The 14,363-nt window shown below is 53.1% G+C and overlaps 1 protein-coding gene across 5 annotated transcripts in view; it reads right to left on the bottom strand.

Moving 5' to 3' along the window:
• SLC38A10 (solute carrier family 38 member 10) overlaps positions 1-12,044 on the bottom strand; it is a 40,449-nt gene extending 28,405 nt beyond the window's left edge. For 4 of the 5 annotated variants that reach the window (XM_018063608.1, XM_018063610.1, XM_018063611.1 and 1 more), the window contains exons 1-6: positions 11,634-12,044; positions 8,761-8,878; positions 4,137-4,182; positions 3,231-3,324; positions 2,870-3,013; positions 1,876-2,000 (exon numbers count right to left, since the gene is read on the bottom strand). In XM_018063608.1, coding sequence (XP_017919097.1) covers positions 1,876-2,000; positions 2,870-3,013; positions 3,231-3,324; positions 4,137-4,182; positions 8,761-8,878; positions 11,634-11,732 — 626 coding nt within the window. In that variant the 5' untranslated portion in view covers positions 11,733-12,044. The remainder of the gene's footprint in view (positions 1-1,875; positions 2,001-2,869; positions 3,014-3,230; positions 3,325-4,136; positions 4,183-8,760; positions 8,879-11,633) is intronic. The other variant, XM_018063609.1, reaches the window with a different exon arrangement.

The raw sequence follows: 14,363 nt of genomic DNA, 5'->3' as shown, positions 1-14,363 counted from the left end.
ACCCCAAAACCAACTTAAAAAAAGGTGAAAGGAGAACAAAGAGGACCCACTAATGTTACTAACAGCAAATGACAAGGATGGGGGAGGCCTGGCTGGCAGAAGCTGGCACCGTCCCTGGCCCTACACTGTCCCACTGGCCACTGCTGGTGGGCAAGAGTCACTGTGGACAGCTGTCCCCACCTCGGTCCTACAGAGGGGCAGTCAGCGGCCACACGCACACACACCCATGCAGACCAGGGAGGTGGCAGAGGACCTGCAGGGGGACTGCCCAGCTCCTAGGGCCAGGGCCAGGGCCAGGCCAGGGAGCCCCAGCACCAGATCTCAGGGCAGGGGCGTCCCCAGCACACACGGGGGGAAGCCCCCTGCCCAGGAGCCGCTGAGGGGAGGAGCTGTGCCCACATGTGAAGATGGATGGGTGTGGCAAGGCTGTGGTGCCCGCCTTCCTCAATCCTGCCTGTGGCACCCGCAGAGCACCTGCTCATCTCACCAAGCAGCCCATGACTCGGTTTACCTGAGTCAGAGGTGTCTGCCTGCCCTGCACAGCCTGGGCTTCCACGCGCTCTGTGCTCTCTCTGAGCTGCGCTGGGGGCCTGCTGGTCCTGTGCCGCCCTGTACTCATCTACCTCAAAGTCAGACCAGGGAGGGCTGCACACTGATGGCCCAGCAGAGGCCCAGCCCATCCAGGGTGGGGAGACCAGCCAGGCAGCGGGGCCCATGGCCACCTGGCAAGGGCAGCAGGGCTCCCAGCCTGCATGCGCTTCGAGGCCAGATGTGCTGGGAAGAGCCCCAGCTCTAGACCCTCGGCTCCACTCCCCAGGGGATATGGGCACATCCCCAGGCCCCGCGCCTTCCGTGAGCTGCAGACAGAATATGAGCTCACAACCCGCCCCTCTCCGGAACCCATAACTCAACCTGAGAACCAAGCCCAAGAGACCCACTTGATGACAGAGCAGCCCCCACCAGAAAGCCAGACCAAACCCACAGGAAAAAAGGACAATCGGCAACTAGGTACACAGCAAACGGATGTAGCTTCTGTCACCAACTCTAACAGGGACGTTAAACAGCAAGAGCGGAGTGTGCTCTGGCGGAAACCGAGCTGCCAAGCGAGACGAGAAGTGGGAACGACGATTTGGATCTCGCGTGTGGGTGTAAACACAGCAGTCGGAACAAGTCTCATCTGTCACGTTAGTTTACAACTGGCACGGTTCACGCCCGTGGAGCTGCAGGGGGCTGCTCTGCCAGACCCCCGCCACCGATGGTCCTTTCCTGTCCCGGCCGGATTTACGCCTCTTTTGAGCAGGGTTACCACCCGGCCGGGCATGGATCGTAGTCTCCTGTCATTTGGTGGAGAAGGTAAGGCTGCTGGAATTATAGAAATCACTGCTCTGCATTTACAGAGCCCCAAGTGCCAGAGCTCACGCCTGCTCAAACGCACACACGTGTGCGCGCACACAGGCACACACACACGCGCCTCTGAAAGCGTCCCAGCAGCAGTCTGAAGTCAATGTTTGCGCAATTCCCTCTTAAATATTCTCACACGAACAGCTAAACTCTGGCAAAACGCTTGGGACTCTGTGAGTCAGATGGTTCGGGGCTGTGCTGTGCTCCCCACAGCCAACTCTGCTTGTGGGGGATTTGGCAAACTGGGCGTTGTCGCCAACAGTGCCGGCAACACATCTCGGGAACAGTCAATTTCTCTCCTGGTAAACACAGAACTCCTGCCCTGAACCCGGAGTGGGAGAGGCCACGGTGAAGAACACCTTCCTCCTCATGGCCTGGATCACCCACTGAAAGACACGATGCTTCCCGCCCCCAGGATGGCAGCCTCCCCTTGCAACACTCACCCCCAGGGCCCCAGGAGCAGGTAGTACTTACGACTGGCAGGCAAAGGACATGCCAAAGATGGGGATGCAGCGGAAGACGCCCTCCCAGCGGATGTAACTGACCCGCTGCAGCCACTGCCCACCGAAGAGGCCGTGCTTGAAGGAGGAGAGCACGATCTGCGAGGAGAAGGAAGCGGGACTCGGCACAGGGCAGCACACACAGGTGGGACTCGGGCCAGCGCCGGGCAGGGCACCGAGGCAGCCGGCACCACAGTGCAGGCCCTGCACAGGGCAGCCTGTTGCCACCGGCTGGAGGGGCTGGGGGGGCTGCAGGGGCTGGGAGTGGTGCGTGGCCCCAGGGTTTCGGCTCTCTGCTGTGCCACCAGCTGGCCAGGTGCTGCCCAGAGGAGCTGTGGGGCCTCCTGGCACCAGGGGCGGCTGCCCGTCCAGGGCTACAGATGGTAAGCAATGAGGCCCACCTGCTGTGCACACCCCAGTCGCCTCCAGGTCAGGACAGTCCCCCAAGCTGGCAGGTCCTTGCCAGTCCTGTGCAGACATAATTTAAAAGACAGACCCATCAAGGACAGGGCTGCCTGGAGAAGCAGAGGAAGGGTCACTGGGCTGGCCCGCAGAGCCGAGGGGCACTGGAGATACCACCCGGGGCTCGGTCTTCTAAGGAGAGCCCACTGCACAGACTCTCCCATTCTGCTCCCACCGGAGTGGTCAGGGGCTCAGGCCCAGGGGCTCCCAAGGGGCGCCCTGAGTATCAACTCCAGACTGCACCCCCTTGCCCCCTCAACGGTCAGTGATAAACTCTCATTAGACAACAACTGCTCTCACCTTGTCATGACAAAAGGCTGGCCTCCTGACTCTTGGCCACAAAGCCCACATAAAAGGTCTTCCGTGAACTGGGGAACATCACGCTTTCACTCCCTGCCTCAGAGCGCTCCCCTCCCCTGCGGCCCCATCTGGCCACTGGGCTCCTGTGGCGGATTCTACATCACGTTCCCGTCAACCTCAGCTGCAGCTGGCGGCCTGACACTCACCACAAACATGAACACGGTGTAGAAGATGAGGGCCATGGCGCTGAAGGACTGGATGGAGGCCATCATGTTCCTCTGCAGGCTGAGCGGGAGTACGATGCACAGGGACACCACGAAGAGCAGGAGCATGCGGAAGGTGCCCGTGACCTGGGCGGAGCGCCAGGTGTTGGCCCAGGGACGGCCCGGGCTTCCCACCCCAAGCCCCGGAACTGACTGGGGCCCAGCATGCTTCACCTCTTGGCGTGCTGGTCTCAGAGCCCCTCCCACCACTCCCCGTCCGAGATGTGGACTCAAACAGTTCCCAGGCTGCCACTCGAGCAGCCGTGAGGTTTCCGATGTACCGCACACCTGTAGATGTCCTTACCTGAAACCCAAACAGCCGAGCAAAGAAGTTGGACCCCAGGTCGCCAATCACAACATAGAAGGCAATGCATGTTCCCAGCATCAGCCCAATCATGCTGCAAGGAAGGCGGGTGAGCTTGAGAGTCGAGCACCAGTAGTCCCAGATACACCCGCATCCCCCTGCCCGCTGACATGCAACAACCCAAGGGAGGGGTCGAACAGGAGACACAGTGTCAACATTCAACAGTTTCCAGGGTTTGGCTGCAGAGTTCGGAGTTTGCTATTTTACTCAGAATGAATATTGAGCAACACTAAATTCTTCTTTATGTGGTATTACATTTTTCTCTCGGCAGGAGGTTCTAAAAGTTCTTTCAGGTGGTACAAAAATGCACTGTGATGTTAAGACAAGTTAAAAGAACAATCAACTGCTTCAGAAAAGGGTTATTCTTTTCAGTTTGCAATTCCCTAATTTAGAAACCTAAAAGTGCAATTTCTCAACCATTTTTTTTCATCTCATAAAATTTTACTCCAAAGGGAGAATATGACATTTCCAGTTTAACGCCATCTTTATGCAACAGTGTTCGGGGCAAGGGGCGGGATGGGGGGAGGCATCTGAGTTTCAGGAACAGAACCCAGAGAGGAAGTACAGCCGAGGGAGCGCCCCCTCGCTGCGCTCCCTGGGTTTTCCATTTTTATATTTTTCTTAGTAAGACTTAAATAAGGCTTTCAGGCTTGACACTAATCATTTTAAGGGTACAATAAATTAAACTTTCAACTATTTAGTAAGTAACATTTCAGAGAAATATTTTAAGCTATGAACCAATCCACGTCTGAAACATCCAGCTCACTGTGTAACAACCCTCCTGTTTCCCTTTGGTCACAAGTGAAGGACAGAGAGAATTACCCCCAAAAGAACGGCGCCACCTACCTGGTCTCTACCAGCATCTTCCCTGCTTTCCCGTAGGCGTGCAATGCTAGTGCAGGGAGGGAAAAACAGAATGAACGCTCAGTCTAAACTGAGAGAAGCACATCAGTAAAAACATTACCTGTGAAAGGCAATCTGACAAAAACCTGTGGGTCTGGAGTTCTATGGGTATAAGGAGATATTTGAAAATGTTGGTCCCATGCTTTTTTTAGATCTACCTTCAACAAATAAGAATCACCGAAAATAAGAACAAAGCTAGGGTGGGTCACTTTTCATACTCACACATCCACAAAGAAAAGGAAAGGAAAGAAAAAAGAAAAGAAAAATGGTCCCAGGGAAGCAACAGTCTCCCTCTGGGCAAGCTAGGCTGCCAATAAGGAGGCCGAGAGAGGCCTGCCTGGGTCGGGGGCTGCCCGGGACAGGGTGCGGGGTGCCCGGGGAGGGCGGTCAGCCCAGCCCCAGCACATCTGGTTTTCCCAGGCATAACAAGGGGACCTGGCTAAGGGCCTTCATGTTCACTCTATGGTTTTAGCAGAAGGTCTCGAGCAAGGTGCTTTGGGACAGGAGGGGACAAGTGCACACAAGCCTGGAGGAGCCCCTCTGCCCATCCTTCCTGACAGTGAAGCTATTTCCAGCAGAGGAGAGATTAAAAGCTGACTCAGCAGGCCCCTCCCTGGACCTCACAGAAGCCAGGAACCCCTGCAACCCAGCCCCGTGGTGAGTCGGACGAGGGCCGAGAGAAGCTCTGATCCCGCAGGAGCAAGCAGGAGCGGGGGGCGCAACAGCACAGCCCCCTCCCTCATACGGGCAGAGCCGTCTAGGAGACCAGAGAGCACAGAACACGCAGGCCGCCTGACGTGAACGAGTCCAAAAAACATGACTTTACCTTCAAACTACTCAGGAAAAAGCACAGCACTGCCAAAAGCCGGTGAACATGGAAACCCTGGGCTACATGGCCACAGGGCAGGTGGCCTTGGGAAGCAAACCGGGGCTCATTCCAGCCCAGGCCTGTCCAACCACCACATGGACACTTGCACCTCGGGGTCCTCTAAGACACAAGGTCCAGTGCCCCTAACGTGAAGGTGTCCGGGGCCCAGCCATCCCATTCCTTTTCCTTCTCCAAAAGGAAGCTGAGCATCTACAGCATATTCTCAGTGCTCAGAGCACCCTGCCAGAGAGAGTTCCAGAACACACCCGCATTCTGGACAAAGGAAACTAAAGTTGCTCTAGGAAGCCAGAAAAAAGTCATGAGGTGGCACCTTTTCACCCAGAAAGACCTGACCGGTTCCCAGAAGGACGATCCTAGTGCTGCTGCCCCTGCCTGTGCTGAGAAGGCCTGTGGTTCCCACCCGGCTCTCAGACGGGACAGCCCCACACACACCCCACACATCGTTCCAAGTGTCCGGCCCTCAGCCTCTTGCCTGGCAAGCCAGAGATTGCCCTCCCACCCCTCTGGACCAGAACCACAGCACCAGACCTGCCCCGTGAGGCTGGATGGCATCTGCTGGATGGTTTCCAAGAGGCAGGTCCCTTCCCCATGCTCCTGGGTCGGCTCTCCCTTCTCCACCTGCAGCAGGCTCGCTGTAGCTCATGGGCTGGGCCCTGCGGGGACCTGGAGCTGGCACTCCTGCCAGGCGTGCAGCAGGAGTGCTGTCAGGAGGGGCTCCCCAGTCTCCCCAGAGAGGCTGGCTCAGGGCTTTCTCCTGGGGCCACAGCCGGGCCCACAGCTCTGTGGTCGCCGGGCACGCAGAACTGACTCTCAGGCCACCTCATGGAACTCGGGTCCCAGCCCTACCCCACGCTCTCTGCCCACAGTCTGCAGCCTCCACTTATCAGGCAGAGATGGGGAAGCACACACCAAACTGTGCTATTCACACGGAGGGCAGTGACCTCAACCCAGCCCTCCCCAGAGCCAGCCACCTGACTCCCGCTGCCATCTGCCTGGGACGTATGATGACCATTTGCTGGATAAACAAGCAGTGGGGAGTGCAGAGAATCCTGGGTGTCAGAAAGGATGGTTTTATGACCCTCATTTCCCAAGTCAAGTGACCACAGATGCAGGTCACACAACTTGGGACAGGTAGGGAGGAACAGGCCCTCTGCCGGCCCCACCCAGCCATGATCGGGCAGCAGGCTGACCAGGGCCACAGAAACCTGGGCGGGTAGACGACAGGACCACAGACGCGGTGCCAGAGCAGCTGCTGCACACGGCTGAGCGCTCCGAGGCGGCAGCAAGGCCTGGTCACCTCTGCAGGCAGGGCCCGGGTCAGAGTGGCCTCGTGGGGCCATGACTTCTAGGGACAGCTGACTATCTGGTATAGCTTTATGTCTTCTGAAAATGGGGTTTGAAAAGTCTACTTGAAAGTCAGCCATACAAGGCAAAGGAACAGCAGACAAAAAGTAGATAAAATTCACAGAACTGGGTCTACAAGCAGCAAACAGAACACCACAAAACACCAACAGAAAACACAAGATACACCAGAGCTGTATTTCCCCAGACTGGCAAAGTTCGTTCTCCAGTGATGTCTACACATAGGCCAGGACAGGGAGGGCAGCCCTGTGGTCACTTCCAGGGATGAACCAAACTGAGAAATGTCACAAACTCAAACTTGAGAAAACCACCCTCCCGTTTTTGGAGCGCAGATGGCTTAAAAAGGTTATCTGTTGAGGATGCCTCTGCCGTTCAGCAGCTTCTACACTCTGCACTGCACTGTCTCCAGGCTTGTCCGTCTCCTCCAGAATACCTACAAGCAGCGGAAACGGCCCAGGAGGTGTGGGATGATTGCTGGTCCACGGGGTCCGAGAGACTCCCGTCTCGTCCTGTGTAGGGCTCCAAGTCAGGGGGTCTCTCCATTTCAGAGATGGTGCCAAGATGGAGCCAGGACAAAGGGCAGCTGATGCTGTAGGCTGGGCCTGGGGGGACTGTGGGAGTTCACACAAATGCACCATCTTGTTTGGTACCAAAGGCATAATCAGAGACCACAGGTGGTTTCAGATCTTTTTTGCTTCTGGGTAGTTAGAACTGGGCTCCAGCCACCACAGGCAGTTAAAGGTGGGAGCCCCAGCCAACCACGCAGGAGGGTGTCCACAGGTGGTTTTCTTCAAGCTTTCACACCTCGTCAAACCAGTCTGCCTTCTCAAGGACTTTCTAAGAATGTTCAGATGGACAGCTGTCAAAAACCACAGCCTCCCCAGTCCAGGGTCACTCATCCTCTTTCAGGGAACAGCCAAGCATTTCATGGGAACCCTGAGCAGGGAGAAAGAGTCACCCCAAAAGCCACAGCCTCGCAGAAGGAGGGAGGGACCTGCCCTGGTGCACATATCATCCCAAGTAGAACTTGGTCTCACGGGAGCGAGTCAAATTTAGCCGCTATATTTCACTTCCCCACGTGACTCCAACAGCAATGAAAGAGTCTGACAGCACCACTCTTATCAGAATGGAGAGAGAAGGAAGCAGTCCTTCAGTTTTGAGGTCAGAACAAATGCGAGTATCTCGGTGCCAATGCAAAGTAGGCAGACTGGAAGGAAACCAGAGGTCACGCTGCCAAAAGCCCACGCGTGGGGCTCACAGATGTTTTTATTTTCTTTGGCCCCGGGAACTCTGCACACCGTTTCCTCTTGGCACCTCCTCCCTGCTGTGAGAGCTGGGAGCTGAGGGCCCACCAGGGCCTCTGCGAGCGGACCCAGCATCCGGGCCACACACTAGCTGGATGGTCAGGGGGTCCCAGCCAGAGGATGGGAGTCTTCCCCAGACGTGCATAGGGCAGCCTCTGAGACCACGTGTACTGGTATTTCAACACCCACACCACGTATTCCCAGAATGCAACGGGGAGTCGAAAGGTCCGAGGTGGTGGAGAGAACGCAGCCTTCACACGCCAGCCTGAGGCAGGCGGCAGAGTGGGGGCCCTGCCCTCAGAGACAGGCTGCCCAGGAAATAGATCAAACTGAAAGGAGGTGGAAAGCACAGCCTTCTTTGCCTCAGCTGAAATCAAAGGAAGAAAGAACTAGAGGAAACAAGACTGCAACCAACAGCAACAGGACATAGAGGATGCCGCGGAGGAGTTGATGACTTGCTGCCACTACAAGCCTGAGCCCAAGGACAGGCTGCCCATGGCATTCAAAGTGAAGACGTGCAGCAATATCTGGGTCAGGCAGCTTGGAAGGAAGGCTCTGGGGCCGCAGGCATAGGAACAGAAGCTGCCAAGGCTGCCTGAACCAGGAGGGGCCTCTCTGTGTGGATGTGCATAAAGAGAAGGCAGGAGGACAAGCATTAACTCAATTTTAAAACGTGTTGATGTTAACAGCTTTGTTTTTTTTAACTGCATTAAATTTTAAAATAAGAAAAGAAACTGCTGCTCAAAGGACTCTTAAGAATAAAGCAGAATAAAGAATAAAGCACTGGCAGTCCCGTGGTTAAGAGTCTATGCTTCCAGTGCACTGGGTGTGGGTTCGATCCCTGGTCAGGGAGATAATATCCCTCATGCTGTGCGGCATGACCAAAAAAAAAGAATAAAGTGAAAGAAAAGTACTTAAAAGACTAAGGCCAACACCCCTAGATCCAGATGCTGCACTTTTTAAGAAGGTGCTGAGAAAGGTCCTGCCCCTCTCAGGGAGGCAATGCACTCACCCAGGCCAGCGTAAGTCCTCCGCTTGCTCAGGGTGGCAGCTTTCACCAGGAACATGCAGGACTGGTGCGTCATCCAAGAACAGAAGACCAAGAGCAAGGCCCCCAGGACAATGCCACACTGGAGTGTTGGGACAAAAGAGAGACGTTAACAAAATAAATAGGGTCACAAAGAGTCGGACACGACTGAGCAACTGAACTGAACAGCATCGTTATCTCACACACTGAACAGAGGTGAATAGCACAAGCGATGACCAAAAGCCCTCCCCTTGGCCCCTGCTCCCTAGACTTGAGGCCCCAGGTCTACTTTGTCCCCATGCCAGTGAGTAACAGTTCCTGGATGCAGTGGTCAACACGTTCTGTCCAGGGACATAAAGCATATACATGTCCCCAAAAGAGCACCAGGGACCCTGTTGCCTTCCCAGAGTCTCAAGGAATGGTGAGGGGCTGCCAGTCTCCCCAGTTCCCTGCAGACACCCTACGGCAAACCACCTTCCAGCCACTTGGATTAACAGCTACGAGTGATAAACACATTCTGGAAGGAAGAGATTAAAAATGACATTTACGCCTTTCTTATAAGTTAAACAGACACTCACCATCTGACCAGCAATTGCACTCCTAGGTATTTACCCAAAAGAAATGAAAACATGTGTTCATGCACAAACCTGCATGCCAATGTTTACAGCAGGTTTATCTGTAATCCAAAAACTGAAGAAACAACCAACTGTCCTACTAGCATCTAGCAGAGCGGAATACACACACGGCCCACCAGCCAGCTCTCCTGCGCACAGGTCACCACCCCACAGGACAGATCCATGTGGTCAAACCCCGTGCATTTGTTCCTAACTGCTCCAAACAGGAAATGCCACGCCTGCCTAACAAAGGTTAAAAAACAGATAAATTGAGCAATGCTAGCCAGACACCTACGACATGATGCATCCACATACAGTTAAAACCCGGCAACACTGACCAGTGGGGTCTGGGGGTGGGAGGGCGACCCTCAGTAAGAAGGCAGGGGTGAGGGGTGCTGGCAATGCTGTATTCCTCAGTCTGGGAGCTGGCTATATGTGTTTGTTAATATTATGAAAATCCATCAAGAGGACACCTAAAATGAGTTCACTTTTCTGTATGCATGTTATACTTTAATAAATTGCTATTTTTTTTGGAAAAGTACCCCAAGTTATTAAAACCAAACAAACAAAAAACACAAACAAAACTTTGAAGTGACCTGGCTACCAGATAAAAACACACATCTCCAAATTGCCTCTTGGCCTCACATGGTGTTCTTGCCAAGGAGCGTCTCACAGAGAAGACGCTGAGTCTGAGTGATGAGTGACAGCATGTCCTAACTTGGCCAGGCCCTTGGGGCAGGGCAAACCACTTCCAGGTCTTTGCTTGCAAGAGGGCACCCACCGATAAGCTCTCCCCCCAGACAACTCAGCCTGGCCCATTTTTAAATGCTCTGGCAGGGGACTCATGCCCAGCACACAGTAAGACACTCAAATCTGAATCACCAGAGCCCTGCCACAGCGGCACTTGGCAGAGAGGAGTCAAGGAAGGCAGCACTGCATTTACAGACTCAGGACCAGCCAACTACACATCCCAGGATGCAGTTCTGTGCCAGGCAAGTCGCAGTGCACACTGGGACACGTAGTACTTCCAATACCCAGAGGTGGTTGGCCCACGCTGGGATTCACAAGCCAAGACACAGATGTTGCCTCTTGAAGCCGCCAGCGTGGCCTTCTACACAGCCCTGCAGTCTCCATCCTCCCACCAACATGCTCACCAACCAAGTCAGATCAACCACTCACATGGGAACACTACATGCATTTTCTTTTTGCTATTTTTATCCAAAAGATGCTAAATGTGAAAAATGCAGCGTTACTCTAAAATTAAACGCTGATGCCGATTTTCAGTTCCAAAATATCCATCTTATTTTCATTTTCCCACCTATTTGGTTTCATCATATAAGACTGGTCTTTGAGGCCTTGTTGGCCACCTGTCCTCTGGTGTCCCTCTCCTCCTCCACCCTCAAGCAACCTAGCTAGTAGACAGCTCCTGCCCCAAGAAGCAGAGGTAACAGTATCTCCAGCATGGCACACAGTAAGCTAAGAAGTTCATTTTTAGGAAAGAAGTTACCCAATTTGATAATTCTATCACCTCCTTTTTCTACCATACCAAATGCCTGTTTGTTTGTGAATTAAACAGAAGCCAAATGAACCCACACCTCAAAAATGGTGAGTTTCTCTCATGCAGTTTTTAATGCTGGGATGACATCAATTTTTTAATATTTTGGATTTTTTCAATCAAGGTAACATTTGCATATGGTGAAATGCACAAATTTTAAGCACACAATCTGGAGAATGGAGTCATCACCTTGTAACCAACACCCCAAACTAGTTCCAAGGCCTGGGGGTTTGACTGATGTGCTTCTGAATACAAGTGCAGTTAGGTCAGAGTTTTTAGAAATAATAATAAAGAAAAATAACACTGAATCCTGTGGTCACTTTCCATCTTTAAAAGATCATATTATTTTGCTACATTTGCACTTTGATCTGAAGTTATTAACTGTTCTTAACCTTTTCCTTGAGAAAAGAGGATAAGACGGTTGGATGGCATCACCTACTCGATGGACATGAGTTTGAGCAAGCTCCGGGAGTTGGTGATGGGCAGGGAAGCCTGGTGTGCTGCAGTCCATGGGGTCACAAAGAGTCGGACAGGACTGAGCGACTGAAGCTTTTCGTCGAGGGAATTCCCTCAATTTCTCTTGCAGAGACGGGGCAGGCGAGCCGCAGGGCCGCCTCCCCAAGTCCTAGCTCCCGTGAGGGGGTGAGCCCGGGGCGGCGAGGGGGGTGACCACTGCCTGCTGGACTCACCTGTTTGAAGCAGAAGGGCATGGTGAGGACACTGACCCCTACTATGCTGTTCACTATGTTCGTGATCAGCCCCCAGTTGGAGGCGGCGGCCGCAGTCATAGCGCGGGGTCTAGAGGCCCGGGAGCCCCAGTTCAAGGCGCCGGGACGACGGTGGGGCGTGAGACTCTGAGGGAGACGGGTGGCTGGCTGCCTGGAGGAGGCAGCCTCTTGGGAAGGCGGCAGGGGCAGTCAACCTCCAGACCCCACCTGACCCCACGGCCGCCTCATGTCTTCCTCCCCCGCTGGTTCTCGCCGGCCACCTCCGTGTCCCCACGCATAGACCCGGAAGAATTGCGGGGTGCCAGCCAGGAACACCTCAGCCCGGCTTCGCAGCCACCCTGACACACACTTCCTCCTTCCGCGGGTTCCTCTACCCGGAAGTGACGGCGAATAGGCGGTGCTCAAGCAGGGCTCTTACGGAGAGAGGCGGACCTAGTGGGGCGGGGTTTGGTGGGAAGCAAACCAATGAGAGGTGGGCTGGGTCTGTGGGGCGGGACCTGCGGGCAGGGCCCGGTGTCTGAGCACCTGTTCCAGCACCCAGCTAATAATCATCCTCCTGAGGACCTGGTATCCTGAGCCCTTTCTTTCAGGACCTGGAGCACAAGGAACTCGCCACATTGTTCTACATTGTCACATACATACGGTATCATCAGTTGGGCTAATCTGGTGAATACAATGGAATCACATTGTGGTTTTTATTTTTTAATCTTTAATATTTATTTATTTGGCTGCGTGGGATCTTAGGTGCAGAATCTTCAGTTGTGGCATGCTAACTCTTAGTTTTGGTGTGTGGGATCTAGCTCCCTGACCAGGGATAGAGCCCAAGTCCCCTGCCTTGGGAGTGAAGAGTCTTAGCCTCTGGACCACCAGGGAAGTTCCTCACTGTGGTTTTTAATTTGTCCCCCCAGTTACAAATGAGGTAAATCATCTACTCCTATTTTTATTGTCCATTCATATTTCTTCTCAAAATGCTTATTCATTTTTGCCCATTTTTCTAATTAGCTATTTGATCTCATGAATTTTGCATTCTTTCAATGTGCTTGATAACTAACCCTGTGTCCCTCAATTGGGGTTTTTCTGATGCCTCCTCGTTGTATTAGTTTTTCATAGCTAGAGTAACAAATCACCACACATTTAGCAGCTTAACCAACACAAACCTGTTCTTTATGGTTCTGTGGGTCAAAAGTCCAGAATGCATCTCACTGGGCTGAAATCAAGATGTGGGCAGGTCACCCCCTTTATGGAAGTTCTCGGGGAGATTCCATTTCCTGCTCATTGGTAGCTGGCAGAATTCAATTTGTTTGGGTGGTAGGACCAAGGCCCCCATTGTCTTGCAAACTGAAAACTGAGGCCTCCTCTCAGTTTCTAGAGGCCACTTTCCCTGGCTCATGGCCCCCTTCCTCCAACTTCAAAGTCAGCAACAGCGGAGAAGGGGTCAACTCCCTCTCACTTCACATATCTGAGCCAGCCAGGAAAAGTTTTCCAATTTTAAGTATTCATGTGATTAGATTGAGTCCATCCGGATAATCCAGGATAATCTCCCCATCTCAAGGTCTGTAACCTTAATCACAGCTGCAAAATCCCTTTTGGCATGTAAGGTAACATATTCACAGGTTCCCTGGATTAAGGGGGTGCACATCTTTGTGGGGAGCCAGTATTCTGCCTACCCACACTCATGGTGAAATTCAAGTTACATTTCTTTGGCGCAAATATTGTGGATGTGCTGCTGTGTTTCCACTGAATCCTATCAGATGCCCTACGATTTTGATTTGTCCCATTCCTGGCTATATTCTCTCTGATTGCTTGATTAGATAGTTTGTCTTTCTCCTTAGTAAATAATGAGTGGTTTGTGGGGAGGTACTTTGAAACTAAATGTCCTGGTCCTTGTCAAACTTGCAACCTATTAATATATCGACAGCACTGCGGACTCCTGGTTTCCTGTTGTATTCAGTGGGTTGTCATCCATTATTATCATGAGTTACTTTGATGTGCCAATTTCCTAGAATTGGACAGTGAGAGCCCCTTCAGCTGGCCCCTTTGTCCTTTGCTGGGTCCCTGTCATTCTCTGAGTACTTCCTTGCTTTCTTGCATGATAAGCTGTTCCAAGCTCATCGTGTACTTTTCAAGAATCAATCCTTTCTCCAAGAACTCCAAGGAGTCCTTTCAGTGACTAGTCATTGAGACCAAGATCTGGGCCCTGGTCCTGGCCACTGTTCCTCAATGGGAAGAACTAGAAGACACGTGTATGTACCACACTCACATCTAGATTTCTTCCTAGGTTCATGAACATACTGAAAGCCGCACGTTCACAGCAGTATCTCCAAACACTGCTGGCGGTCCAGGGTCACAGTCTTCATCCTGATATTCTCCCCTTCGATTCTTGTAATGCCTGAATTGATGCTCTCCACCTCACTTAGGCTCCCATACCCTCCCCTGGGCTGCCCCACCGCCATCCCAGACTCCCTCTCCACCCCACTCTGGTTCTGAGTGGCTCCCCCCCCACCAGCAATTCCCACTGGCACAGACACTCACCTCACCTTGCACCACCGAAAGGTTTTAGGACTGATGTGTAAAGCAGAGAGAGTCAGGGTCATGGCCATTTCTGAACCTGCACCGCTTCCATTCTCGCTACCCACATGTGAGTTCAATCAGCAGAGCTGATGTGATGCCGCTGTTCCATGGGAGCCTTCT

The sequence above is a fragment of the Capra hircus genome, chromosome 19 (assembly GCF_001704415.2).
Source record: "Capra hircus breed San Clemente chromosome 19, ASM170441v1, whole genome shotgun sequence".
NCBI classification, from domain to species: domain Eukaryota; kingdom Metazoa; phylum Chordata; class Mammalia; order Artiodactyla; family Bovidae; genus Capra; species Capra hircus.
Note: the sequence above shows the minus strand (reverse complement) of the source record. Positions and strands in the feature narration are given on the sequence as shown.